Source organism: Alligator mississippiensis, chromosome 9 (assembly GCF_030867095.1).
Source record: "Alligator mississippiensis isolate rAllMis1 chromosome 9, rAllMis1, whole genome shotgun sequence".
In the NCBI taxonomy this organism is placed as follows: Eukaryota; Metazoa; Chordata; order Crocodylia; family Alligatoridae; genus Alligator; species Alligator mississippiensis.
Window position 1 is genome coordinate 28,719,428 of NC_081832.1, and position 21,912 is coordinate 28,741,339.

General features: G+C 45.4%; 1 protein-coding gene across 4 annotated transcripts in view; it reads right to left on the bottom strand.

Moving 5' to 3' along the window:
• Positions 1 to 21,416, bottom strand: part of TOX2 (TOX high mobility group box family member 2) — a 397,444-nt gene extending 376,028 nt beyond the window's left edge. For 2 of the 4 annotated variants that reach the window (XM_059733260.1, XM_019490298.2), the window contains exon 1: positions 21,213 to 21,416. In XM_059733260.1, the coding sequence (XP_059589243.1) occupies positions 21,213 to 21,314 (102 nt within the window). In that variant the 5' untranslated portion in view covers positions 21,315 to 21,416. Of the gene's footprint in view, positions 1 to 20,603; positions 20,981 to 21,212 lie in introns of those variants that run through there. The other 2 variants (XM_059733261.1, XM_006258112.3) reach the window with 2 other exon arrangements.
• Positions 21,417 to 21,912: the final 496 nt, after the last annotated feature.

Below are 21,912 nucleotides of genomic sequence, written 5' to 3' on the forward strand. Positions count from 1 at the left end.
CAAAAAAGCCTGAGCCTGAATTGATTCAATCTTTGCAGGTTAGTCTTACCTGGCTAGGCTGAACTGCTTTGTAACCACACAGACATCCCCCCTGGACTGGGAAAATGCAGGCACATGTGGCTCAGGCTAGAAGCCGGGGGGGTGCTAGAGCAGCCCTCCCTTCCCTTCCTTTCCCTTCCTTTCCACGGGTCTGAGCTGAGGGGGACATGGCAAAGCCCCAGCAGGATGCTCTGATGTTCTCCCCGTGCCCTCCTCCTGAGCAGCCAGCAGGGAATGTTTATTAGGCCTGTGTGAAGCAGCTAGTATTTGCTTCGGATTCAGCCGATTCGGGGGACAGGGATTCAATTTGGTGATTTGAATCACTGTCCTGATTTGATTCAGCCGAATCTGATTCAGAGATTTGGCAGCAGCTGAATCTCCGAATCAGCCAGGCCAGGCCCATCCCCCGCCCCTCTCCTAGCCCAGCAATGGCTGCCCAGACCACCCCAGCTCCCAGCACTTGAGGAAAAAAAAGCCCCAGCTCAGCAGGTACTGCTGGGTGGGGGTGATCCCTGTTGCCCCATGCTGCATGGGGGGCTCTGCAAGAGCCCAAGACCTGCCCCCTTCTCCCCCAGACCCCTCACGGGTACCCCGCATAGGCCAGCTCTGGCCCTTTAAGAAAAAAAAACCCTGAAGAAACCCCGGGACTCACCGAATCCCCGCTGCCCTGGCCACATGGGAGCTCTGCAGGAGCCCCCAAAGCCCCAAAGCTGCACCAGGAGCAGAGTGTCCTGGGGCTTTTCTCAGCTTTTTTTTTTCTTAAAGGGCCAGAGCCCCAGCAGGCAGGGCAGCTGTGGGGGGTCGGGGGAGCAGGGGGTGGGTCGAGGGGGCTTGTGCAGAGCCTCCCATGTAGCATGGGGCAGTGGGGGACAGTGGGGATGACCCTCCACCTGGCAGCATCCAGTGAGCACCGGGGCTTTTCTTTAAAGAACTAAGAGCTGGGGCAGGCAGAGGCAGCCATGGGGCGGGGCAGGCAGAGCAGGCAGGGTCGGGGGGGGGCTGGCAGGGGTCCCCACATGGTCCCCTCCCCCAACTCCCTCTCCCCTGCCCGTTGTACTTACCAGCTTGGAGCGGCTGCAGCTCCCTGCTGCAGCCACCAGGGACTGCCCAAATCATTAAAGCACTCCAAATTTTTGCCAAAGCTTCGGAGAGCTTTGAATCGATTCAGACCTTTAAATTGGTCCAATGATTCGATTCGGATTCAGAGATTCGGACACTGAATCGGGCTGAATCTCCTCCGAATCGAATCACCACCCGAGGCTTCGCACAGCCCTAATGTTTATCACTCTTAAAAAAGAGTTTATCAACCCATTAAGAAAACAAAGTTTCTCTCTGTTAACTAATGGAGCTCTTCTGAAACAGACCTTCCAAGGAAGAACATTAAGCTACTTGTTGATAAGCTCCAAATACCCTGTCTGCCTTTGTCACCTTCCACAGCATGGACTGTAGCCAGCATGTAGTCTGCTAGCTAATGCTGGGGTGTCTGAATAATGCAGAGGTATGGGGGAAATAATCCCTGCTTAGCAGGGAGAAGTCAGGCAGACACTCTGTGCCTGCAAGTCTCTGTGGGAGCTGCAACCAGGGAGCAGAGGGGAGGGTCCAGCCCTGCTGTGGATCAGAGAGGCCCAACCAGCCCAGAAAAATGCCGGGATGCTGGGGGAGTCTGGTTTAGACCTAGACACCAGCAAGGGGTCTGGGACAGACATTGCATAAAGTGGTTTGACCCAAATCATTAAGTCTAATACTATATTCAACCAGGTTGATCTCAAGCCGGTTTCAGCTGTTTTCAAACACATTTATGTACACTGAACATCTATTCTGTTACAGGTTTAAACCAGGTTCTGATCACTTAAACTGATTTACGTGTACTGTCTGTCCCTAGCCTTAAGGTGTCACCCTACTCTGCCTTCTTCCTGACTTCAGACTAATACAGTTAACTAGCTTCTTTCTGGATTTCACTATCCAACGCAGGGTGTCAAGGGCTTACACCAAGGCTAAAGCCCTTGACTTCAGAAGGGCCAACTTCAATGAGCTTAGGAGACTAGTGGGGGAGGCACTGAGGGCCCAGAAGGTAAAGGAGATGGGAGTCCATGAAGGATGATCATACCTTAAGGGGGCGATCCTCCAGGCCCAAAGGATAACAGTCCCTGAGAGAAGCAAGGGGGGTAAGTAAGAGTGCTCAGAAACCACCTTGGCTCAGCAAGGGCATTCAGCAATGCCTGAGGACTAAAAGTGGGGTGTACAACCAGTGGAAGGGAGGAACTATCACCAAGGAGGAGTACTCCTCCTTGGCCCGGGAGTGTAGGAGGGCTATTAGGAAGGCCACAGCAGAGATGGAACTCAGGCTAGCGTCCAGGATTAAGGACAACAAAAAGTCCTTTTTCAAGTACATTGGGAGCAAGAAGAGGGCACCAGGCAATGTAGGGCCCCTGCAAGACGCAAACGGTAATCTTGTGGCTACACCAGACAAGAAAGCTGATATTTTTAACAGTTTCTTTGCCTCTGTTTTCTTGAACAGGGACTGGGACATCCCACCTACCAGAGGTAGGGACAATCTCGGGGATAGCTCTGTCAGGCCTTCAGTCAGTGCAGATGTAGTTAGGGATCTTCTGGAAGGGCTAGACATTTTTAAATCTGCAGGTTCAGATGCCCTCCATCCAAGGGTATTGAGGGAGCTGGCAGGGGTCATCGTGGAGCCCTTGGCCCGGCTGTATGAGCATCCATGGTCATCTGGCCAGGTGCCGGGAGATTGGAAACTAGCTAATGTGGTCCCAATTTTCAAGAAAGGGAGGAAGGAGGACCCAAGTAACTATAGGCCTGTAAGCCTCACTCGGTGCTCGGGAAGATCTTGGAGAGAATCATCAAGGAGCACATCTGTGGGGGCCTGCAGGGGAGATCATGCTTAGGGCAATCAGCATGGGTTCATCAAAGGCAGGTCCTGCCTTACCAACCTGATTGCCTTTTATGACCAAGTAAATAAATCCTTGCATGATGGTGTCACCGTGGACGTAGTCTTTCTAGACTTTAAGAAGGCCTTTGACACTGTCTCTCACCCCATCCTCATCAATAAATTAAGCGACTGTGGCATTGATACCTACACAGTTGGATGGGTAAAAAATTGGCTGAAGGGGCGCACCCAGAGAGTAGTGGTGATTGGGCTGTACTCAACCTGGCAAGATGTGAGCAGTGGAGTACCCCAGGGCTTGGTCCTCAGGCCCACACTGTTTAACATCTTCATCAGCGACTTGGACGTGGGGGTGGAAAGCACACTGTCCAAGTTTGCTGATGACACTAAGATGTGGGGTGAGGTGGACACACTTAAAGGGAGAGAGAGGCTGCAAATAGATTTAGACAGACTACAAAAGTGAGCAGATGAGAATAGGATGGGGTTCAATGTAGACAAATGCAGGGTGCTGCACCTGGGGAGAAGGAATCCACAGCATACCTACAGGCTGGGGAGTTCCCCTCTGGAAAGCACAGAGGCAGAAAGGGATATTGGAGTCATTATTGACTCCAAGATGAACATGAGCCACCAATGCCAGACAGCAGCCAGCAAGGCCAGCCATACTTGTCATGCATCCAGAGATGCATCTCAAGCCGGTCCAGAGTGGTGATATTCCCCCTCTATGCGACTTTGGTCAGGCTGCAGTTGAAGTACTGCATCCAGTCCTGGGCGCCGCACTTCAAAAGGGATGTGGCCAGCCTGGAGAGGGTTCAGAGGAGGGCCAGCCACTTGGTGAAAGGGCAGCAGGACAGGCCCTATAAGGAGACACTGAGGGACCTGAACCTGTTCAGCCTCAGCAAAAGGAGGCTGAGGGGGGACCTGATGGCTGCCTACAAACTCATCAGGGGAGATCAACAGCAAATAGTTAGAGCCCTTTTCTCCCCAGCACCACCTGGGGTGACGAGGAACAACAGTAATAAGTTGATGGAGAATAGGTTTAGGTTAGAGATCAGAAGGCATTATTTTACAGTTAGGGTGGCCAACATCTGGAACCAACTTCCCAGGGAAGTGGTCCTCGCCCCTACCTTGGGCAAATTCAAGAGGAGGTTGGACGATCACCTGTCTGGGGTCCTGTCTGGGGAACCCAGCATTCATTCCTGTGGCAGGGGGTCAGGCTAGATGATCTGTTCAGGTCCCTCCTGATCCTAGCTACTATGAAACTATGATAGGCAATGACAGAACTACCAAATATGCAAACAGATGCCCTCCCACAATTATTTTGCCACCTTGATGGAAAAATATGTGTTGTCAAATTATTAATAATAAATATGAATTAGTCTTCAGTTTACTTTATGATCTATAACCTTTCCTTCTGAACAGGCTCTTTATCTTTAAAAAGTTGTAATGTTTACACTGCTTTGGTTTTCTTGGCATCCCATAAATGCTGCCTTTGGTTTTAACAGATTTGTAATGCTAAAACAAAAACAAAAACATGTCACCCATGTCCATCTGAGTTTGAAGAGACCAAACCATAATTCCACCATAATTCCAGTGCAGGTCCTTAAGTATACAAAGATTGAAGCTAGGGTGACCTCACTATCTGGCTACAGGGTTTAGTACGTGGCTCATATTGAAATAAATTTATTCTGCATTTAAGGGCTGTTTGATCTTCAGTCAACAATTCTTATCAGTGATAAGGTCTGCCAGCCATTCCTAAAAGCTTGATACCATATTTTTAACATTACATTCTTCTCTTTTTTAATTCTAATATTTACCGACGATAATGGACAGGGGAGAAAGAAAAGTTACCTTTCTGAATTTAACATGGGCAAATAAAGCAGGATTTTATCAGAAATAATGGAAGTGGTAATTAGCTCCCTGAGCTGTTACCAGTCATATTTTTGTCACATTTCTTATTCTTTTCATTTCTTAAACTATTAATGCTTTTTTTTCAAATTACATCCAAATACTTCGCCAACACATTCTGAATACAAAGACAGAGCAAAATAATTTGATTACATTCCATTCCAGATATCAACCAATAATTTTCTTTTAAGGTTTCATAAAATTATAATAACTGCTACACAGACAAAGTCCCTTTCCTGCTGATTAAGGACTCTTGTGTACCCTGTCCCCTTTAGACAATAGGCCTTCAAATTCAGTTGCGCATGGGATAGTCTATGAAACATGCTATGAAATCACTCTTTTATTCCAAACTGGCTGTGTTAAAATGGCTCACCTTAAATTCAATGTCAGCAAAAGAACGGAATCACTTCATATTGCTCTATTATTTTACTTTTGACAGAGAAACATTTTATCTATAAGTTAAGAGTGGTGATTTCATGTAAAAAAATAAAAAAGGTGAAGTCTGTTAATCAAGTGCTGGCAAATCATGCTAGACTGATAGCTCTGGACCTGAGAATATCTATGCAGACAACAGGTTCAGCACAGGTAATAACAACACAAGTCACACACACACACACACACACACACACAAACCCTGACTCACCAGCGAACCTCACCCCTTATTTATTTGTACTGGTGTAGTGTCTAAAGCCCACCAGTCAAAGATCCAGGCACTGAGTCTGCACAATCTAGGATTACATAAAATGTAACATTTAGTTAATTGGACAAATAAAGGTGGGGCCAAGGCAACAATAAAGTCAGGTTAATCGTTGATCTGAAGGGACCATATTTCGTGGAAAGAGGGTAGTTCAAGCTGTGAACAGTTCAGTCAGCCCTTAGCCCTTCCACTGAGACAGCCATAAAGGTTGCCAAATTAAGACCAATAGTGGTAGTACACATACCAATTTGCTGAGGACTGGATTGAGGCCCACTAACTCTTTTCAGGCTAGTTAACGGGAATACAAGAAACAGGAACAGTTTTCAGTAAGTAGCAGCCTGATCTGGATTTGAACAGGTGACCTGGAAGTAAAGTGTTCACAGCATATTTTCAACACCATCATCTACACATTTACTCGTTTAAAATTTTGGAAGGCTGAGTTATTAAATGGCTCCGATTCTTCTTAAAAGTGTGATAAATATCCCATGTTATACCTCCTACTTTCTTTGGGTTAATGCTAGCTGGAATGAAACTCAACTGTTGGGTCAGTGTGGGTGTATGTTGCTGCTGAATAGAAGTAGGTGGTTTCTACAGAAAAAGAGAAAGTAGAAGAAACAGGTAATAAGTCAGGATCTAGGAGACATAAAAGAGAGAGTGAAGATTAAAAGAACAAGCCTTAAAAGGTGATTAAAAGAGGGGTTAGTACCAAATGATAATGCTTTACTCTACTTTAAAGACTTTTAAAGGACTTCCCAAACTCTTAACTTCAGAGGGCTGTGAGGAAGGGAAATACTCTTTCCATTTTACAGTCAGAAAAGCAGAGACACAAGGCTGAGATTTTCATCAATGACTAGCCATTTCAAGACCCTCAGCTTCTATGATGTTCATACTGAAGCTTTGAAAAAAACTCCGATTTTCTAAAACCAGATACTTAGCACTCCCTGCTAATCCAGCCTCATGATGGTATCTGAGACTGGGCAACCAAAAAACTGAGGCAATAAAAAGTCGTTTATTACTTCTAAACACATTGGCCTACAAGATGTGCTAAGGTCGTGTAACAAGTAAATGGCAGGGCCAGGGGTAAAATCCACAACTCCCAATTCTTACAGCACAGGGATCTGGAACACAAAGGTATAGAAGAGCTGAGCTTTGACAGCCAAGTCAGAAAAAGGTAATTAGAGAAGAGAGAAAAAGGAGAGATTCATCTTTGTGAACAAGGACAGACCATGAAAGTTAGGAGACAAAGACTCCTTGAGCAATCCAAACAGAAACTGTGAATCAGACAATTTTGTGTATTTTGTAGGAAGAAAGACTGTGTTGAAGTGATATATTTAATAGGATTAAAAAGTGCTTGCCGCCTCCTGAAAGCTTGAGGCCATAAAAAGTGGGACAGAAATTTCCTTTCACATACATATGTGCAACTTCCATTGAGATCTATGGATTTATATCCAACCCTGATATATGCAATGACATTTCACCAGCGCTGACTTTTTACCTGATGTAAGCAGTAGACATGTACACAGGGCCAAAAGTGTGCCCTATATTGGAATTTTGGAATATTTTTGTTTCCCCAAAACACAAAAGTAGCACAGATATGAATTTAGTAACATTAAGTACCATAGCCATTTGTGCAAGAGTAATGCCTCTAATGGAGTAGAAGTGATGCAAGTACATGAGACGGTCATACGGTTGTCTCTCAGAAGTTGAGGGGGCCAGATCCTCATCTTGTGTACATGAACAATGTTCCACTGACAGTGAGTTACACCTACTAAGAACCTGACCTGATTTTTCCACTTTAATTTGCTTGATCTTCAGAGGTTATCAGATCCTTATGAACTCCAAACAATCTTATCACCGAGAGCGAGAAACTGAATTTTTAAGGTAATACAAAATATCTACATTTTACATTATACATTCACACAATCCAGCTTTCTTGTACCCATTCTATAATTAGCGGTCAAGAAGCTGCCTCAGACGAAAAGTCACCTGGTTTCCTCAGATAAGACTCCTCAGAAACAGCTCACAATAACCAGTACAAACTAATTTTCAAATAATCTTTCCACAATAACAATGACCCTAAATTAACACTTGCCTAATAGATTCATATGCTATAGAACTGAACTGAAATCACACAGTATACAATAAGAGATTTAATTATATCTACAGAGGTCAACCAATCTATGCAAAAGATACAACAGAGGATGGCGTAATGCAAAGACTCAGCTTTCAGGCTAAGCAGCCACCAATTCCATTTTTCAAAGTTGAAATGGCATCCATCCCAACAAAAATGCCAGAAAGAAACAACAAAAAGAGGGATACACATGATTAAAATATTTAAATCTAGTCATATAAGTGAAGCAAATAAATGATTTAATACCACTTTCAATCACATCTTCTTTACAGTGAGTTGATTATTGCTTGTCTCCGTTAAGTCGTGTTATAGGGATTCCCCCTCCTTACAGAAAACAAATTATGCATCCTAAAATATAAGCCTTAATTATATAAAAAGGTGTATGTAAAATCACAGGAATGGAACGTCAGAGCTCCAACATCCACTTAGGAGTCAACGCTAGCAGAACTGGAATCATGGCCCCATTTTACCCATACTTTAGAAATGCAAAATAGAACAGAAAGAAGACAGAGAAAATGTTGTACACAGCAGGTAAAAACAGAAGCCTGATAGTCACTGGATGGAAAATTGTCTAGGAAAACACATTAGCAGCATAATAATTTATTTTTAATGTAGAGCTGTTAGGAAAACACAATTATATGCTTCATTTATACTGAAAGATATAATCCAAGTTATGGTAAAAACATTTAGATCTCAATTCATAAAGAACATAAAGAACATGAAGGTAACTGGGAAAAATTAATTCCAAACTGCTGCTGCTTAAATATCTGTATATAGATCTGGAGTGACCCATCCATTATATACATATTAATAATGAAACAGAGGGAACAGGGATTCTTTACCATTGCAGAAATACCCCTGAAAAGAAAGCAACCCTACTTTATCTATAGTCAATTTTTAAAACAGGCAGAAAAAGTAGGACACTAAAAGAACAGGAATAAAGAGCATTTCATGGGTCACAGGTGTTTTCTGCATTAATAATATAATAATCCCTCAAACAGAAATAATGTGTGCACTATACATTTAAAACCACTATATAGCTTCTCCATTATAAATATGAACTAAAATAGAGTTTGTCACCAGTAATGCTTTTTAGAGTGTCAATGAACTAAACAAATCCTGATCTCTGTTACACCCCTGTCAGTGAAAACTAATTTTATGGAGGACAGTGGAGTTATGCTACATTTAAAGCAGTATAATACAGCTCCAGCCCAGTGATTTCAAAGGAAGATGTTCATAGTCAGTATGAAGCATTATAAATAAGTTAAAGAAACTTGAAAGATTTTGATCCATTATCTTCACACTACCAACTTATTCACCACATGTGCAAAGAACTTTTGTAGATTAGGCCTTTAAGGAAATTAGTCAAAACTGACCTTTACAACCACATTGTTATATAAATCAGGCTAGTCTTCAAAATACCTCTATTATTCCAAAACCTACTGAATAAAGCTTCTTCTCTGCACATATAGCCAGGACAACACTTTCTATGAATGGATGAGCATTCATTATTTGAATCTCTGATTTAATAAAGCCCAAGGCAAAATGGAGCTTCAAACACTTTCTACTATGCAGACAGAATGCATACACCATCAAAGAATATGCTTTAGGAAGCAGAGATGGCCCATTGAGTGACTTAAAGATTTTCTAAGACTCAGTTCTTGCTCACCTTCAGGGCATTATTCAACGTTTGTTATCAACAGGAGTTCCCTGCATCAATGAGAGTAATACAGGCCCTAAAATTAAAATTTTACTGCGCATTTTGTTTCCCATTCCATTTTCCTTTTCAATCCCTCCCTCACTCCTTCTCTCTCTCTCTCTCTCTCTCTCTCTCTCTCTCTCTCTCTCTCTCCGCCTCCCTCCCCAATCCCAAAAGAAAGATTTATGTTTCTTCAAAGCAAAATTGGCTTAGAAAGTAAAATGGAAAAGAAAATATTTTATCTTCCAGCACGGCAAAGCAATAAAACACTGTTTATCACTACAATTTACAATGTACAGTAAAAGTCAAAACAAAATAGAATGTTCCATAAAAATGTATTCATAAGATTGACCCTGTTTTATGCTAGTAGGTCATATTCAATTTGTGATTAGCTCTAAAAAAAAGAAGAAAACTTTCATACAAATTAATACCTCTCTCATGACTAGTGGATTTTAATTGTCTATACTTTATGCAAGTGCATTAGTAAAATAAATTTTATCCATTTGATAAACTGAGAATGCAAGGAAGTTACCATGTATCTAAAGTGAAAAAGTAATAGAGCTCTATTAGGAAGGCTTATAGCCTAGATTTTGATCATGCTTTTGATTTCCAAAGATGTTAGTAATGTTGAGGGGTTTACAGACTTCCCTTGATATGTGCACATCATTCCCATTAAAAATGGGAGGATATAAACTAAGGACAGAATATGCACCTCATGTTTCAGAGAGAATCTCTCTCTACAAGTGACTGAAATGTAATTTGAATTAGACACTACAATGATATCCTTAAGTGAGTACTTTGGATTGTATGCAGAAATTATGATCAGAATGCCTGAAAATTTATTAAGAACTTTTTAAATGCCCACAGAAAGATCTGTATGTAACTTTGTTTATGCAGGAAAAGCAAAAAACATTAATTCATTATCCAATTTACTTCTATGGATAGGAGAGCAAGACATAGGCAGTCCATCAATACATGCAGTACATTACAAATTACACTACCACATGCAGCCTCTAAAACAAAAAGTAATCCTAATCCATCACTCTTACCACTATTTTACTCCATTACTGGCAGTTTTGCTGGATCCTTACATTGTATACTACCTAATTTAAGTATCTGGATGAGTCAATCGCAGACTAATATTTCAGCCAACATAATGCACATTTTCACTAAGGGTTCACTGGGGCGCAAAGGGGGCCAAGGACAGTGTGCATTCCACTTCCTAGGTCCCAGAAGGACTTAATTTACTGTGTTTACTCAAATATAAGATGACCGCCCCTCCCCCCCCATTAGATTCTATAATATGGAAAATGTATAGATTTGTTATAATTTTTCAGGGGATCAGGAGGCATTCTTGCCCTCTGCCCCCTGCAACTTCTTCCTTCTGTGGTCCCTTCCCCCCTCCCCTTATTTTCAGATCCTGTACTCTCTAAACACATAGACATGAGGAGCAAATTTAAAAACAGCAACAATGAAATAAGCATACATGCAGATTACTATGAGTACCCATAGACTTAGTTCATCCAGAATTGATAGACTTTAACTTTTCTGAAACTGCTGCAAGTTTTAGCATAAGTATGCCATAAACACGAACACTTTCGTACCTACTTATCTAAAGCATTAAGTCTGCATGATGTTATTCCAAAGCCAAAAGGCTCATGATTTAACAAATAGTTCATTGAGCTGACCCCCAAATCAAGCTACAGTGACCCCACAGCTCAGCAGTGCTTAATATGTGTGTGTACTCTAGATACCCCCCACACAGGATCCATGTGCTAATTAGCCCCCATTCATGCCTGGAACCAGGCGTTCTTGTCATGAGTCCCAGGATCCTCCAAAAATGTATATGCAGATGAGGCACACAGCACCCTGATCCAGCTCTACCTCAAAGCAGGGCCACACTAATCATATGTGACAGGCTGAGAGAGGGGCCAACAGAGGAATTCTGGGCATAAACGATGTGTGCCCCTGAAGACTGACGGGGCACAGCGACCACCCGCAGGTGGCGGCACTGGCAAGGGCATGGTGGTAGCAAGTGTGGAGCTCCCGGTGGAGCAGCGGTGTTGGCAGTGGGGAGGGGGTGGCAAGCACCAACCGATGCTTAGCGACCACCCACAGACACCGCCGGCGGTGGGGGGGCAGTGGCAAGCGGCGACTGCCCACAGGTACTGCCAGCAGCATTGGCAGCGCTTCTCTCAGGGAGTGCACCACAATCTCAGGGGGTGCATGTGCACCTGCTTGCACCCCCTATGCATTGCCAGTGATTCTGGGTGAATGTTTTGGGAACCCATTTGGTGATGTTTGCCAGACGTTTATGGCTGGTGAAGAAACAGGAATAATTGGAAAGAAAGGCACACGTCAGCTGTGGGAGTGAAGATCAAATTGAAATACATACAATGCAGTATGTTCCATGACTGGAAAAAGAGTCGGAAATGAGGGGGACTGAACTCAATGGCCAATACCCTATATCTTATTCAGATGGGCTACACTAATCTAACCTTCTGGTAGGTTCTCATTACTATGTTTGACTAATATGATCAGTGACAGGGAGCTGCCTTGAAACCGGTCACGACATCAGCCCACCCACCTGTTTAGGGCAGTCCATCCTGCCTTGCTTGCCACACCTTTGATGTTTCCAAAAAATAGGTGTTTATATGTGGGAGGCTGCCCATTTGGTTGCCCTGATGCCAAGGGTGAAATACACAGCTCCAAACCTCCTCTTATACTGTCTCATGGCTTGCAGATGGCATCTAAAATCACTTCCAACTCCCCCAGCCCCTTAGCCTCCACTTGATATGGCCTCAGGTGTCTTCAGATATGCTTTGGCTTCTCCACCCCCTCACTGGGGTCACCACTCTGTCCCCTCACTGGGCTCCTGGGCCTTATGCCCCTTGGACCTCAGGTCCCACTCAATGGGTGTGGACCCTGCTTCAGGCCTCACTCAGTGGCTCTGAGCCCTGTGCTTTTCTGTCAGTGTGAGCTCCCCTAGCCTTTCTCCTCCACAGGATACCCACAAGACAGCAGGGGCTGAGGCTTTATGGCACCCCATCCTCGCTTTTCAATGGGGAGACACAGGTGTGGCATTTCCTGGAGACTGCCTTGCCACAGGCAGCCCCACCACCCCATCCAACTCCAGCAGGGTGCAGTTTCAGGTCCTACCCAGGACCAGAGACAACCACCTCCATCCCCATAGTTCCTACCCTGACCTTTAGATGTTCCAGGAGCTGTCTCCTCAGGCTGTGCAATATTGCTCTACTGGCTCCTAAGGGTAGGGACAGACATTACACATAAACCAGTTTAAGTGATGAGAAACTGTTTTAAACCTGTAACAGAACAGATGTCCCATGCACATAAACTAGTTTGAAAATGGCTGAAACCAGTTTGAGATAAACCTGGTTGAATGTATTATCAGACTTAACTGATTTGGATAAAACCGGTTTATGCAATGTCCCCTTCCTGGTTTAACTTAAATCATAGTCCCCCAGCATCCCAGATGCTTTGCAGCCCTGGGCTGAGCTGTTTGCTCCAGAGGAGAACTGGCCCCACCCCTCTGCAACCTAGCTGGAGCTCCAGCAGAGACTGCAGGCATAGCAGTGTCTGCCTGGCTTCCCCCTGTCCCAACTTCTCCACCACTCCCTGCCTAGGCAGGGATTCCTCACCATCCAGCTCCCAAAACACAGACTGTAGCCAGCATGTGGTACGCTAGCTAATGCTCAGAGGTGTCTGTGTGAGGCAGACAGGACAAAGACAGACAGGACAGTGTCTGCTTAGGGCTTTTTGGAGCTAATCAACAGATCAGCTAGTAATGTCCCTCCATTCCTTCCTTGGAAAAAGTTGTTTAAGAAGAGTTTGAACTAATAAGAAGGGCTTTTATTTTCTTGCTGGGGTGCTAAATGCTGTGTTATCAACTCCCTGCTGGCTCCCTCGCTGGTCAGGAGAAGCAAGAAGGGGGAGAGGGGGAACGGACCCCCCCCTAATCAAAGTGTCCTGCCAGGGCCTGGTCACACCCCCACTCAGCTCAGCACTATAGAAGGGTAGAAGGGCTGCTCTAGTACCCCCCGGCTTCTAGCCTGAGCCACTTCAGGGACATGCTCATAATTTCTCAGTCCAGAGGGAATGTCTGTGCACTTGCAAACCAGTTCAGCCTAGCCAGGTTAGACTAACCTGCAAAGGTTATATCAATTCTGGCCCAGGCTTTTTGAATGTCTGTCCCTAGCCCACATGTAACTCCTGGCTCAGCTCCTAGGGCCTAGGTTTATACCCTGGCTGCCCAGCCCTCATCCAATCCAGGGGTCCCCTTGCAGTCATGTGAACGCCTAATTGCACCTAATGACACTTGCCATCTGCTCCACAGCCTGCTCAAGACCCTTAAAATGACAGGCACCAAAAGTGCCCCGCCACATGGGCCTTGTCTTTTAGGCTAGGGACAGACATTACACATAAACTAGTTTAAGTGATCAGAAACTGGTTTAAACCTGTAACAGAACAGATGTTCAGTGCACATAAACCAGTTTGAAAATGGCTGAAACCAGTTTGAGATAAACCTGGTTGAATGTAATATCAGACTTAACTGATTTGGGTCAAACCAGTTTATTCATAGATTCACACATGCTAGGGTCGGAAGGGACCTCAATGGATCATCGAGTCTAACCTCCTGCCAGTGACAGGAAAAAAGTGCTGGGGTCATGCCGAGAAGTGTCCGTGTGTGTTTCTCCAATTTCACTGGGGCAGGCAGACAGAACAGTGACTGCTTAGGGCTTTTGGTGCTAATCAAGAGGTCAGCCAGTAAGCCGTTTAAGAAGTTTGAAGAGGTTATTGCTTTGCTAATCAGGTGATGAAAACTATTACCAGCCCCACCCCCAACCTCCCTGGCTTGCTCCCTCATCAGTTTGCTGCAGACAATATGACAAAGTAGGGAAGGACATTGAAAAGCTCCATATCATCAACACATGCATATACTGTACCCCGCCCCCTCCTTGCCTCAGAGTGCTAGCCGAGGGCTAGCACTGAGGCACCCCACCACTTGAGTAGCCAGAGGGGAAATGTTTGGGACCACGCAGGCAGATCTTAATGAGAGCACCCTGTGGGGGCCTGACCACACCCCCCTAAACTCAGCTCCCTGCAGAAGGAAAGGGAGGGCTGCTCTAGCACCCCCCAGCTTCCAGCCTGAGCCACTGCAGGCATGTGCCTACATTTTTTCAGTCCAGAGACAATGTCTCTCCAATTTCAAACCAGTTCAGCCTAGTCAGGTTAGACTAATATGCAAAGATTGAATCAATTCAGGCTCAGGCTTTTTGAATGTCTGTCCCTAGCCTTATAGTCTTGTTCAGTTGTTGGCTGCCTTTAAATCAACTTTATAGTTGATTTCTTTTATTGAGCACATGCTGCTTCTGGCATCAGTTTAATGATAAACAGCATTTTCCCAATGAGGGGGAAAAAAACCTCGTCTTATACTTGAGTAAATCTGGTAGTACAGGCTGTCAGAATTTGCCTAACATGCACCAACAGATCATGCTCTTTACAAAATGCCACGGCAACCAGCTTCTTTAAAAAAGCAGTCATAGGAGGAACCACCATTACATAATAGTGTAGTGCTCAGAGTACTCGCCCAGGAAATGAGACACTCCAAAGCACCTCCTCTGCCTGTGAGTTTGAATCTCATTATCACCAGCTTCCTAAGAAAGGCACTCTAACAACCAGACTATATACTATTCAGAGGGAAGTTTGGACTGCTTCTGCTGAAGGTGGGCCACTGTGAAGAAAAGAATTCAAGATTCAAAGAAACAGAGAGCCAAGGGGGGTTGGACTGTAGCTTAGCAGTTATGATACTCATCTCAAAGTGCAGAGACCTTGATTCTAGTCCTTGTTCTTCAGCACTGTTTCTGTTTTAGTTGAAACAGTTGCTGGCTGATATTCAAAAACAGTCCAGCAGGAGACACTGTTCCCTCCCATTCTACCTCATGAACAACCCCACTATTTGTCCAGGGAATCAGGTTGGTCTTGTGCTCTGTCTCTCTGATCCACTGAGTCTTAAACTTTTTTCTACAGAAGGGAAAAACTCCAGCAGGAGTGAAGATGTGCACCCACCAAGAATAGGCAACATCATGGGGGTTGCAAACACTCCAGGCAGGTGGAAATGCAGGCTTGAATTCCAGCAAGTAAAGGAGGGTACTAAATCTGGTTTACCCACATCCTGGTGGTATCGCAGCTATGCTACATCATAGACATAGGCACCAACACTACCTTTCTCTTCCCATGTCCTAAAAGGAAACAGTGTAATCCACTTGATACTTCAAAGAAAGGGCATAGGAGAGGGCTCCTACACTCAGCAGAGGGCTCAGAACTCTGGCATCTAAAAGAAATTAGGTTCTTGGAAGTGGGATTTAAGAATCAGTGGCTGTATCTACAGGAAACATTCACTGCAGAGCTGACTAATTAGCTCTGCAGTAAACTCTCAGCATCTAGACATGCGCCCCTCTTAGGGCACAGTAAACTAATAAGCACCACTATAGGTTAGTACTTGTAAACACAAGTACTATGCTATGGCAGTGTTTAGTGCACTGCAATGCTCATGTCAATTCTGACAGGGGTGGCTGGAGACACAGGTGAAGCACCCTTGTGCCCCAGCCAGCCCCTCTGCAGCACAGTGAGCTGGGTCAGAGCAGCCCCAGGCTGGCAGGCCGACCACCCCTCCACCCCGGGCCCTCTACCAGCTGGGGGTGGTTTAACCCAGCTCAGCGTGCTGGGGTCTTGGGTACACATGTAAACGCAGCACCCGGGAGCAATAAACTCTACCATGAACTGCATCAGAGTTTATTGTGTCACACTAATAGCATGTGTAGATGCACTCAGTGTTTCCTCTCTCAGATACATTTAGGCAGCAGAGTGGGCTGATTTTTATTGGCTCCCTGCTCATCAGGCTGATTCTTGTGGATCATGTACTGAGATGCCGAATTCTCCCTATATACTGGGCACATCTACATGTGCATCAATGGGCCATTGCTATTGTGCATTAAATTTAGTACCTCTAATATGAGGTACTAACTAAATGTCATGCACAGTAGCAAAGGAACATGGTCTTTTCATGATGCTTAATGATCAGTAGACTCATTCTACTGCACATTAGCACATTAGCATGGCTTTTGCTTTGACACACTAATACGCAGTAGAATTAGCCCACTGGACATTAAGCGTCTCAGGTAGACACGCCCAGTATATAGGGAGTCCACCTGCCTCCTTCAGCATCCTCGATTCTACTCTGGGAGACAGGCTCAAAAAGTTATGGGTTCTTGCCTTTTTGGCATCTCAGTTCTTTTTGGAATCTGGCCCTCAAAGAAAACAGTAATGAGGAGAAGACAGGGTAGATTTGTACCCTATAGACTAACTAAATCAGAAATGTCTAAGTTTACATAAAGGGCAGCTTCCTTCATAATATGCTAATATCTGATTAAATATAGTGCTGCTTACAAAGTTTAGGCATCTCTGATTTAGTCTATAAAGTGAAAATCTACCCTGCCTTTTCCCTAACTTCAGACTAATACAGCCAACTACCTCTCTCTATAGTAATGAGCATCAATAAAAGACCCTGGATAGGGAGACACCTGTAGATCCACTAATCATTCGCCTTCCACTGTTTGGGAAGGAAAGGTGCCATGGACAAGTGTCGGTACAGTAAAATCTCTGTTATCTGGTACTTCATCAACCGGAATACCTTATTAACCGGAATTTTGGCGCTGCACCTAAAGCGGCAGAACACAAACAGTGCCGCACCACACCATGTTGCCTCCTGCTGTGTGGGGGGACAAGGGGGAAAGCTCGCATGCGGCGGCCGCTGTCACCACCACCCACCACTCTGTCCTGCCACTGCTCTGCATGCAGCTGCTACCACCCCCTCCCCTGCCCCTGTTCCGCACCCAGCCGGAAACCCTGTGCCTCAGGCAACTGGCACTTTTAGCCTACCAGCACTCCCCATTCTCCACTCATGCCGGATTACAGGGATCTTACTATATTTGCCCTTGAGTCAGCATTCATCACTTTGCACAGCTAACAGAAGGCCCTGTCTGTGACACCCTATAGGACAGCTTCACAAATTTTTGCAGGTAGTACTGAATGTATGACCCCTGTTTTATTATACCTTTAAATGTTCTTGTTCTTCCTAAAATGGAAATGCTGATGCATGGCAGGTACCTCAGTAGCTAGAAGGAGAAATTGAAGCTTACTGCGGTGCACAAATGAGATTGGAAGTCTCATGATAACAATATCATGTTCACTAAGTGCACAGAACAATTACATTAGCATTTCAGGATGCTTTGGGCTAAAGAGTGTTTCCTCAGCAAGCTCACTGGCTGTATTAAAAGTGCCTATTGGCTCAGTGATAGCACAGGCAGAGCTATCATTATGCTCTCAGCTCATGCTATTTATACACAGTAACATTGTGCATGTCTTTCTATCTTGGTGTTTCTCTGCCTACTGAAAAAAGAGCCCATCTTAAATGGAAAGAACTTTAAGGCAAAGAGTTTAAAACTCAATTTTTAAGCTTCTCCTTATCTGTATTATACATTTGGTAGTATTCTCTTGGGTGAAGTGCTGACAGCTTCTCTGACTTCAACTACTAAAAAGGTCTCTGGCAGAAGAAGAAAGAAACCAAGCCTCCTTCCCACCTCCACTCTTCTGGGTCTCAGCTCACTGCAAAAGGAGCAGCGGATGGAATGGTCCCCCAATGTACCAGTGCTCTCCTCATTTAGATCCATCCTAACATGGTCAAGAGAACTCTTCTAAGACAACCCTCCTCCTCCAGATTTTTCCACTGCATCCAACTTTGTCTGGGCTTTTTGGAGCTTGTTGTGACTGTCTTTATTTTGTATCTTATTCAGCATCTCACACATTTCCAGCATTAGACAAATAACAGGCATGGATGAGGGATAGAATCTGTAAATGAAGGGGAAAAAAATCTCATGAAGAGGAAGGGTTTCACTTGGACCCCTCAAATAAGAAGTTCCCACAGAAATAAAACCATATAAGTAATTTATTTTCATGGTGTTCGTTCAAAACAAAATGGACCTGCAGAGGAGAGTAGGGCAGAAGCCCACACCCAATCTTGAATTTCCTGTTGAACAGAGTAGGAGATACTGATAGTGTCCACTCTGTCCTCCTAAAATATATCCCACGGTTGTACTAGATGATGCACATTCCTCTCTGTGCCCTTTGTCAATCTTTTATTAAAATTAATTGCACTGCATCTGCATTTAGTCTCTAAAACAAATTGAACCAATTTTATTCCTGGCCTGCCTCAAGTGGCTTCATACCAAGAGTAAATCTGACCCATGTTACTTAAGCAAATGGTGTTTGATACTACAAAGAAATTCTTAAACATCAGGGAAAAGGCTAGTATTTTCCCTTCTTACTCTCCCTTCCTTAAGATCTTCAGTAGCAGTGCCAACAGCAGCACCTGGTGGCAGTGGTCAGTACCTTGTATGCTCCTCTGCAACATCCCATCCAGCCTTTTCAGCTTGAAGATTAAAAAACTGGCATATTTTATTCATTAGAAAAATGAAGCAAACATCTCCTCCAGATCTTTCTGCTTTCAGTGTATTGCACCAAACAAGCATTTCCCCCATAAACCGATTAACAGCAAGTAGCTGCCAACTAGTCACAACAGAACTAATATCAGGGACTCAAGCCATGGACAACTCCACAAAAATGGGCCTGAAAGTATTCTCACATCAAAGGTTTTGGAAGTACAAGTTAACTTTTATGTTGTGACTTGACTTTCCATTGCAAGGCACTCTTTGCTCTTAAGATGTCATAGAGAAAACATGACAGCCAAGTTACAGAAAAAATGGCATGTACCCCAATTAGACCTCAGGATGTGACACCCTACCTGAGCAACATCTTCTACATCAAACGCTAGGAAAAGCAGCAAGATTTTAGATAATTAAAATAAGTAGAGTTTTAGACCTGCTGCAATTTTCCACTGTGTCTGTTTACAGACTCTTTTACCTCAAGCTCTCATATACCTTAGCAATTGACACTAGTAAGGATTTTATATACACATACATATGTGTATATATATATATATATATATATATATATATATATATGTATGTGTGTGTGTGTGTGTGTGTGTGTGTGTATGTGTTTACACACACACACATATACATACATATCTATCTCAATCAATTGATCGATAGGTATAAAAAGATTATATCTTCTCTCCCAAGGGCCTGGTCATATTTTTAGTACTTTATAAAGTAACCCAGATGTTAATAAAGCAAAGTGCAACTAATAAAAATGGAGCTTGGAAAACAATAATTTCCCATTATATCAGTTTTGGGTTTGGAATAATTAGCCATATTAAAAAAAAATCAATCATTAAGTTTGTTGCATACTAGTCAAGGTATGTAAATGAACCAAATGCAGATCATATTTAAATATATCAAATTAATTCACCGATTCTCTGAAACCATGCTTCTTTCTCTTTTTCTATTTTCTAAACACAAAGTTAGATTCAGCATGTTACAACAGCAAAATGTATGGCCATCCTAACTATAGTTTTGCAATATTAGAACTTTCAATACCTACATTAACTTTTAAAAATAAAATCGTTAGAATTTTGGACCATGAAACCTAGACACAGCTGCATTCAAACTTAACCAAATGAATCATACTCCAAATGGTTTTATTCCAAACCGTTTTGTTACTAAAAGGTTACAGTGCTATCTTCCTCAAACGCATGGCGGGTAGCACCAGTAAAGAACTATTTACTACTGAACATATTATGGCTTTACCCTCTCATTGCCTAAAACACCTCTGGCACTCTCAAATATTCCCCAGTGAATGCCTCCCTCATTACAAAAAGGCTGTTTTTCCATTCAGCAGCAGCAAGCAGAGAAATCTAGGTTAGGAAGATTTTCACGCTGCACTGTAGATCTTGTGAAATATACATAATCCAGGGCTGCCTGCTGTATTTAACAGAAGTAATTGTATTGTGGGGATGAGTACATGAAGTAGATCCCTCCAATGGAGGGACAACAACCCAAAGCCAGAGATCAGAAAAATGAAAACAAGTGTACAAATAACCATAGCTCAGCGGGTAAACACGAGGCCAGGGTGAGGTTTGTGTGGCCTTGCCAAAAGAAAAGAAAATGTAAATCCCTTTGGGAGAAACATCAGGGAAGAGAAATATAAATAAATAAATAAATCACACAAACAAGAATAACATACTCACCCTAAAGCATTTGTGTCCTAGCCCATACATTTTTCAACTTGACCCACTGCCAAGCCCACAAAGTCTCCTGGTCCCATGGAACTGCCCCGACCCTCCGTGAGGTGCCGGCTGCCTGGCAGAGGCCACCGATGTGCCCGCAGCCTGCGCGGTCTCCTAAACCCGGTTTGAAATTCCCTCCCGCAGGACGCAGCCTCCGCGGGGTTAACACTTCTTGTCCCACAAACAGGGAAGTTTCCAGCGTTTCGAGCGGCAACGAGCTGCAGCGAGAGCCGCACGGTTTCGGGGCGCCTGGAATCGGCACGGGACCGGAGCGCGCGCTGCGGGGCTCCGGCCAAGGCCCTGCGCGCAAGGACTGAGCCCTGCCCGGACTCCGCGCGGGACCGCAGCGCGCCGGCTGCCGCCTCATTGTTGCCCGGGAGCTGTCGCGTCCCGGCGCCCGCCCCGCCCCACCCGGCGCTGCCGCTGACAGGTCCCCAGCTCCGCCAGCCTGGCAGCGCTGCGCTCGCTCGGGAAGTTTGCCTCTGCCGGGCCGGGGGGCTGCGGATGCCCCGGGGCGTGTGGCCCGCTGCGTACCCGGGCTGCCCTCCCTCCCCTCCCACAGCCGGTTACCTTGTTGCAGTGGTAATAGTCCAGGGGGCCGAGGCAAGTGGGGTCGGCCCCGGGCAGGGAGCCTACGGCGGTGGGGGCGGAGGAATAAAACCTAACGTCCATGCCGGAGCTGCGAGACGAGGCGGCGGCAGCAGGAGGCTCTAGCGGGCATGGAACCGGCTCCTCCGGCGGCGGCTCTGCCTCTAGCTCCGGGCGTGCAGGCGGGGAGGGAGGGAGGGGGCGGGGAGAGGGAGGGAGCATAACCCAGAGCCGGCTCCTCTCGGCTCTATTGTTCCAGGCGCGAGAGGGGGAGGGCGCGGGGCCGGGATGCCCCTGCCCCGCTCTGCAGCTCAGTCCCGGGTGCACAGTGCTGTTGGGACTCGGCCGCCTCGCCCCGGCGCCCCCAGCTGCAGACCGGCTGGGACCCCAGCTCCCCCGAGTCGCACCGAGGCGCTGGGACGACCTCCGGGCCCCCCTGGAGGAGAGGGAGCGGGACAGCCTCGTCTGCAGTCCCCCCGCTACACAGGGGGCTGGGGTGCCCGGTCCGCTCCCTCTGGGGCCCGCTCGGAGAGGAGAGCTGGGCTCGGGACTCCCCCGCCCAGGGGTCGGGGAGTACGCCCAGTGAGCCCGGAGCAAGAGGCTGGCACTCCTCCGCCCCGCAGCGCCCTCCTCAGCGGCGCCACAGGGGCAGGGGCTCCTTCCCCCTCCACCCCGTTCCAGC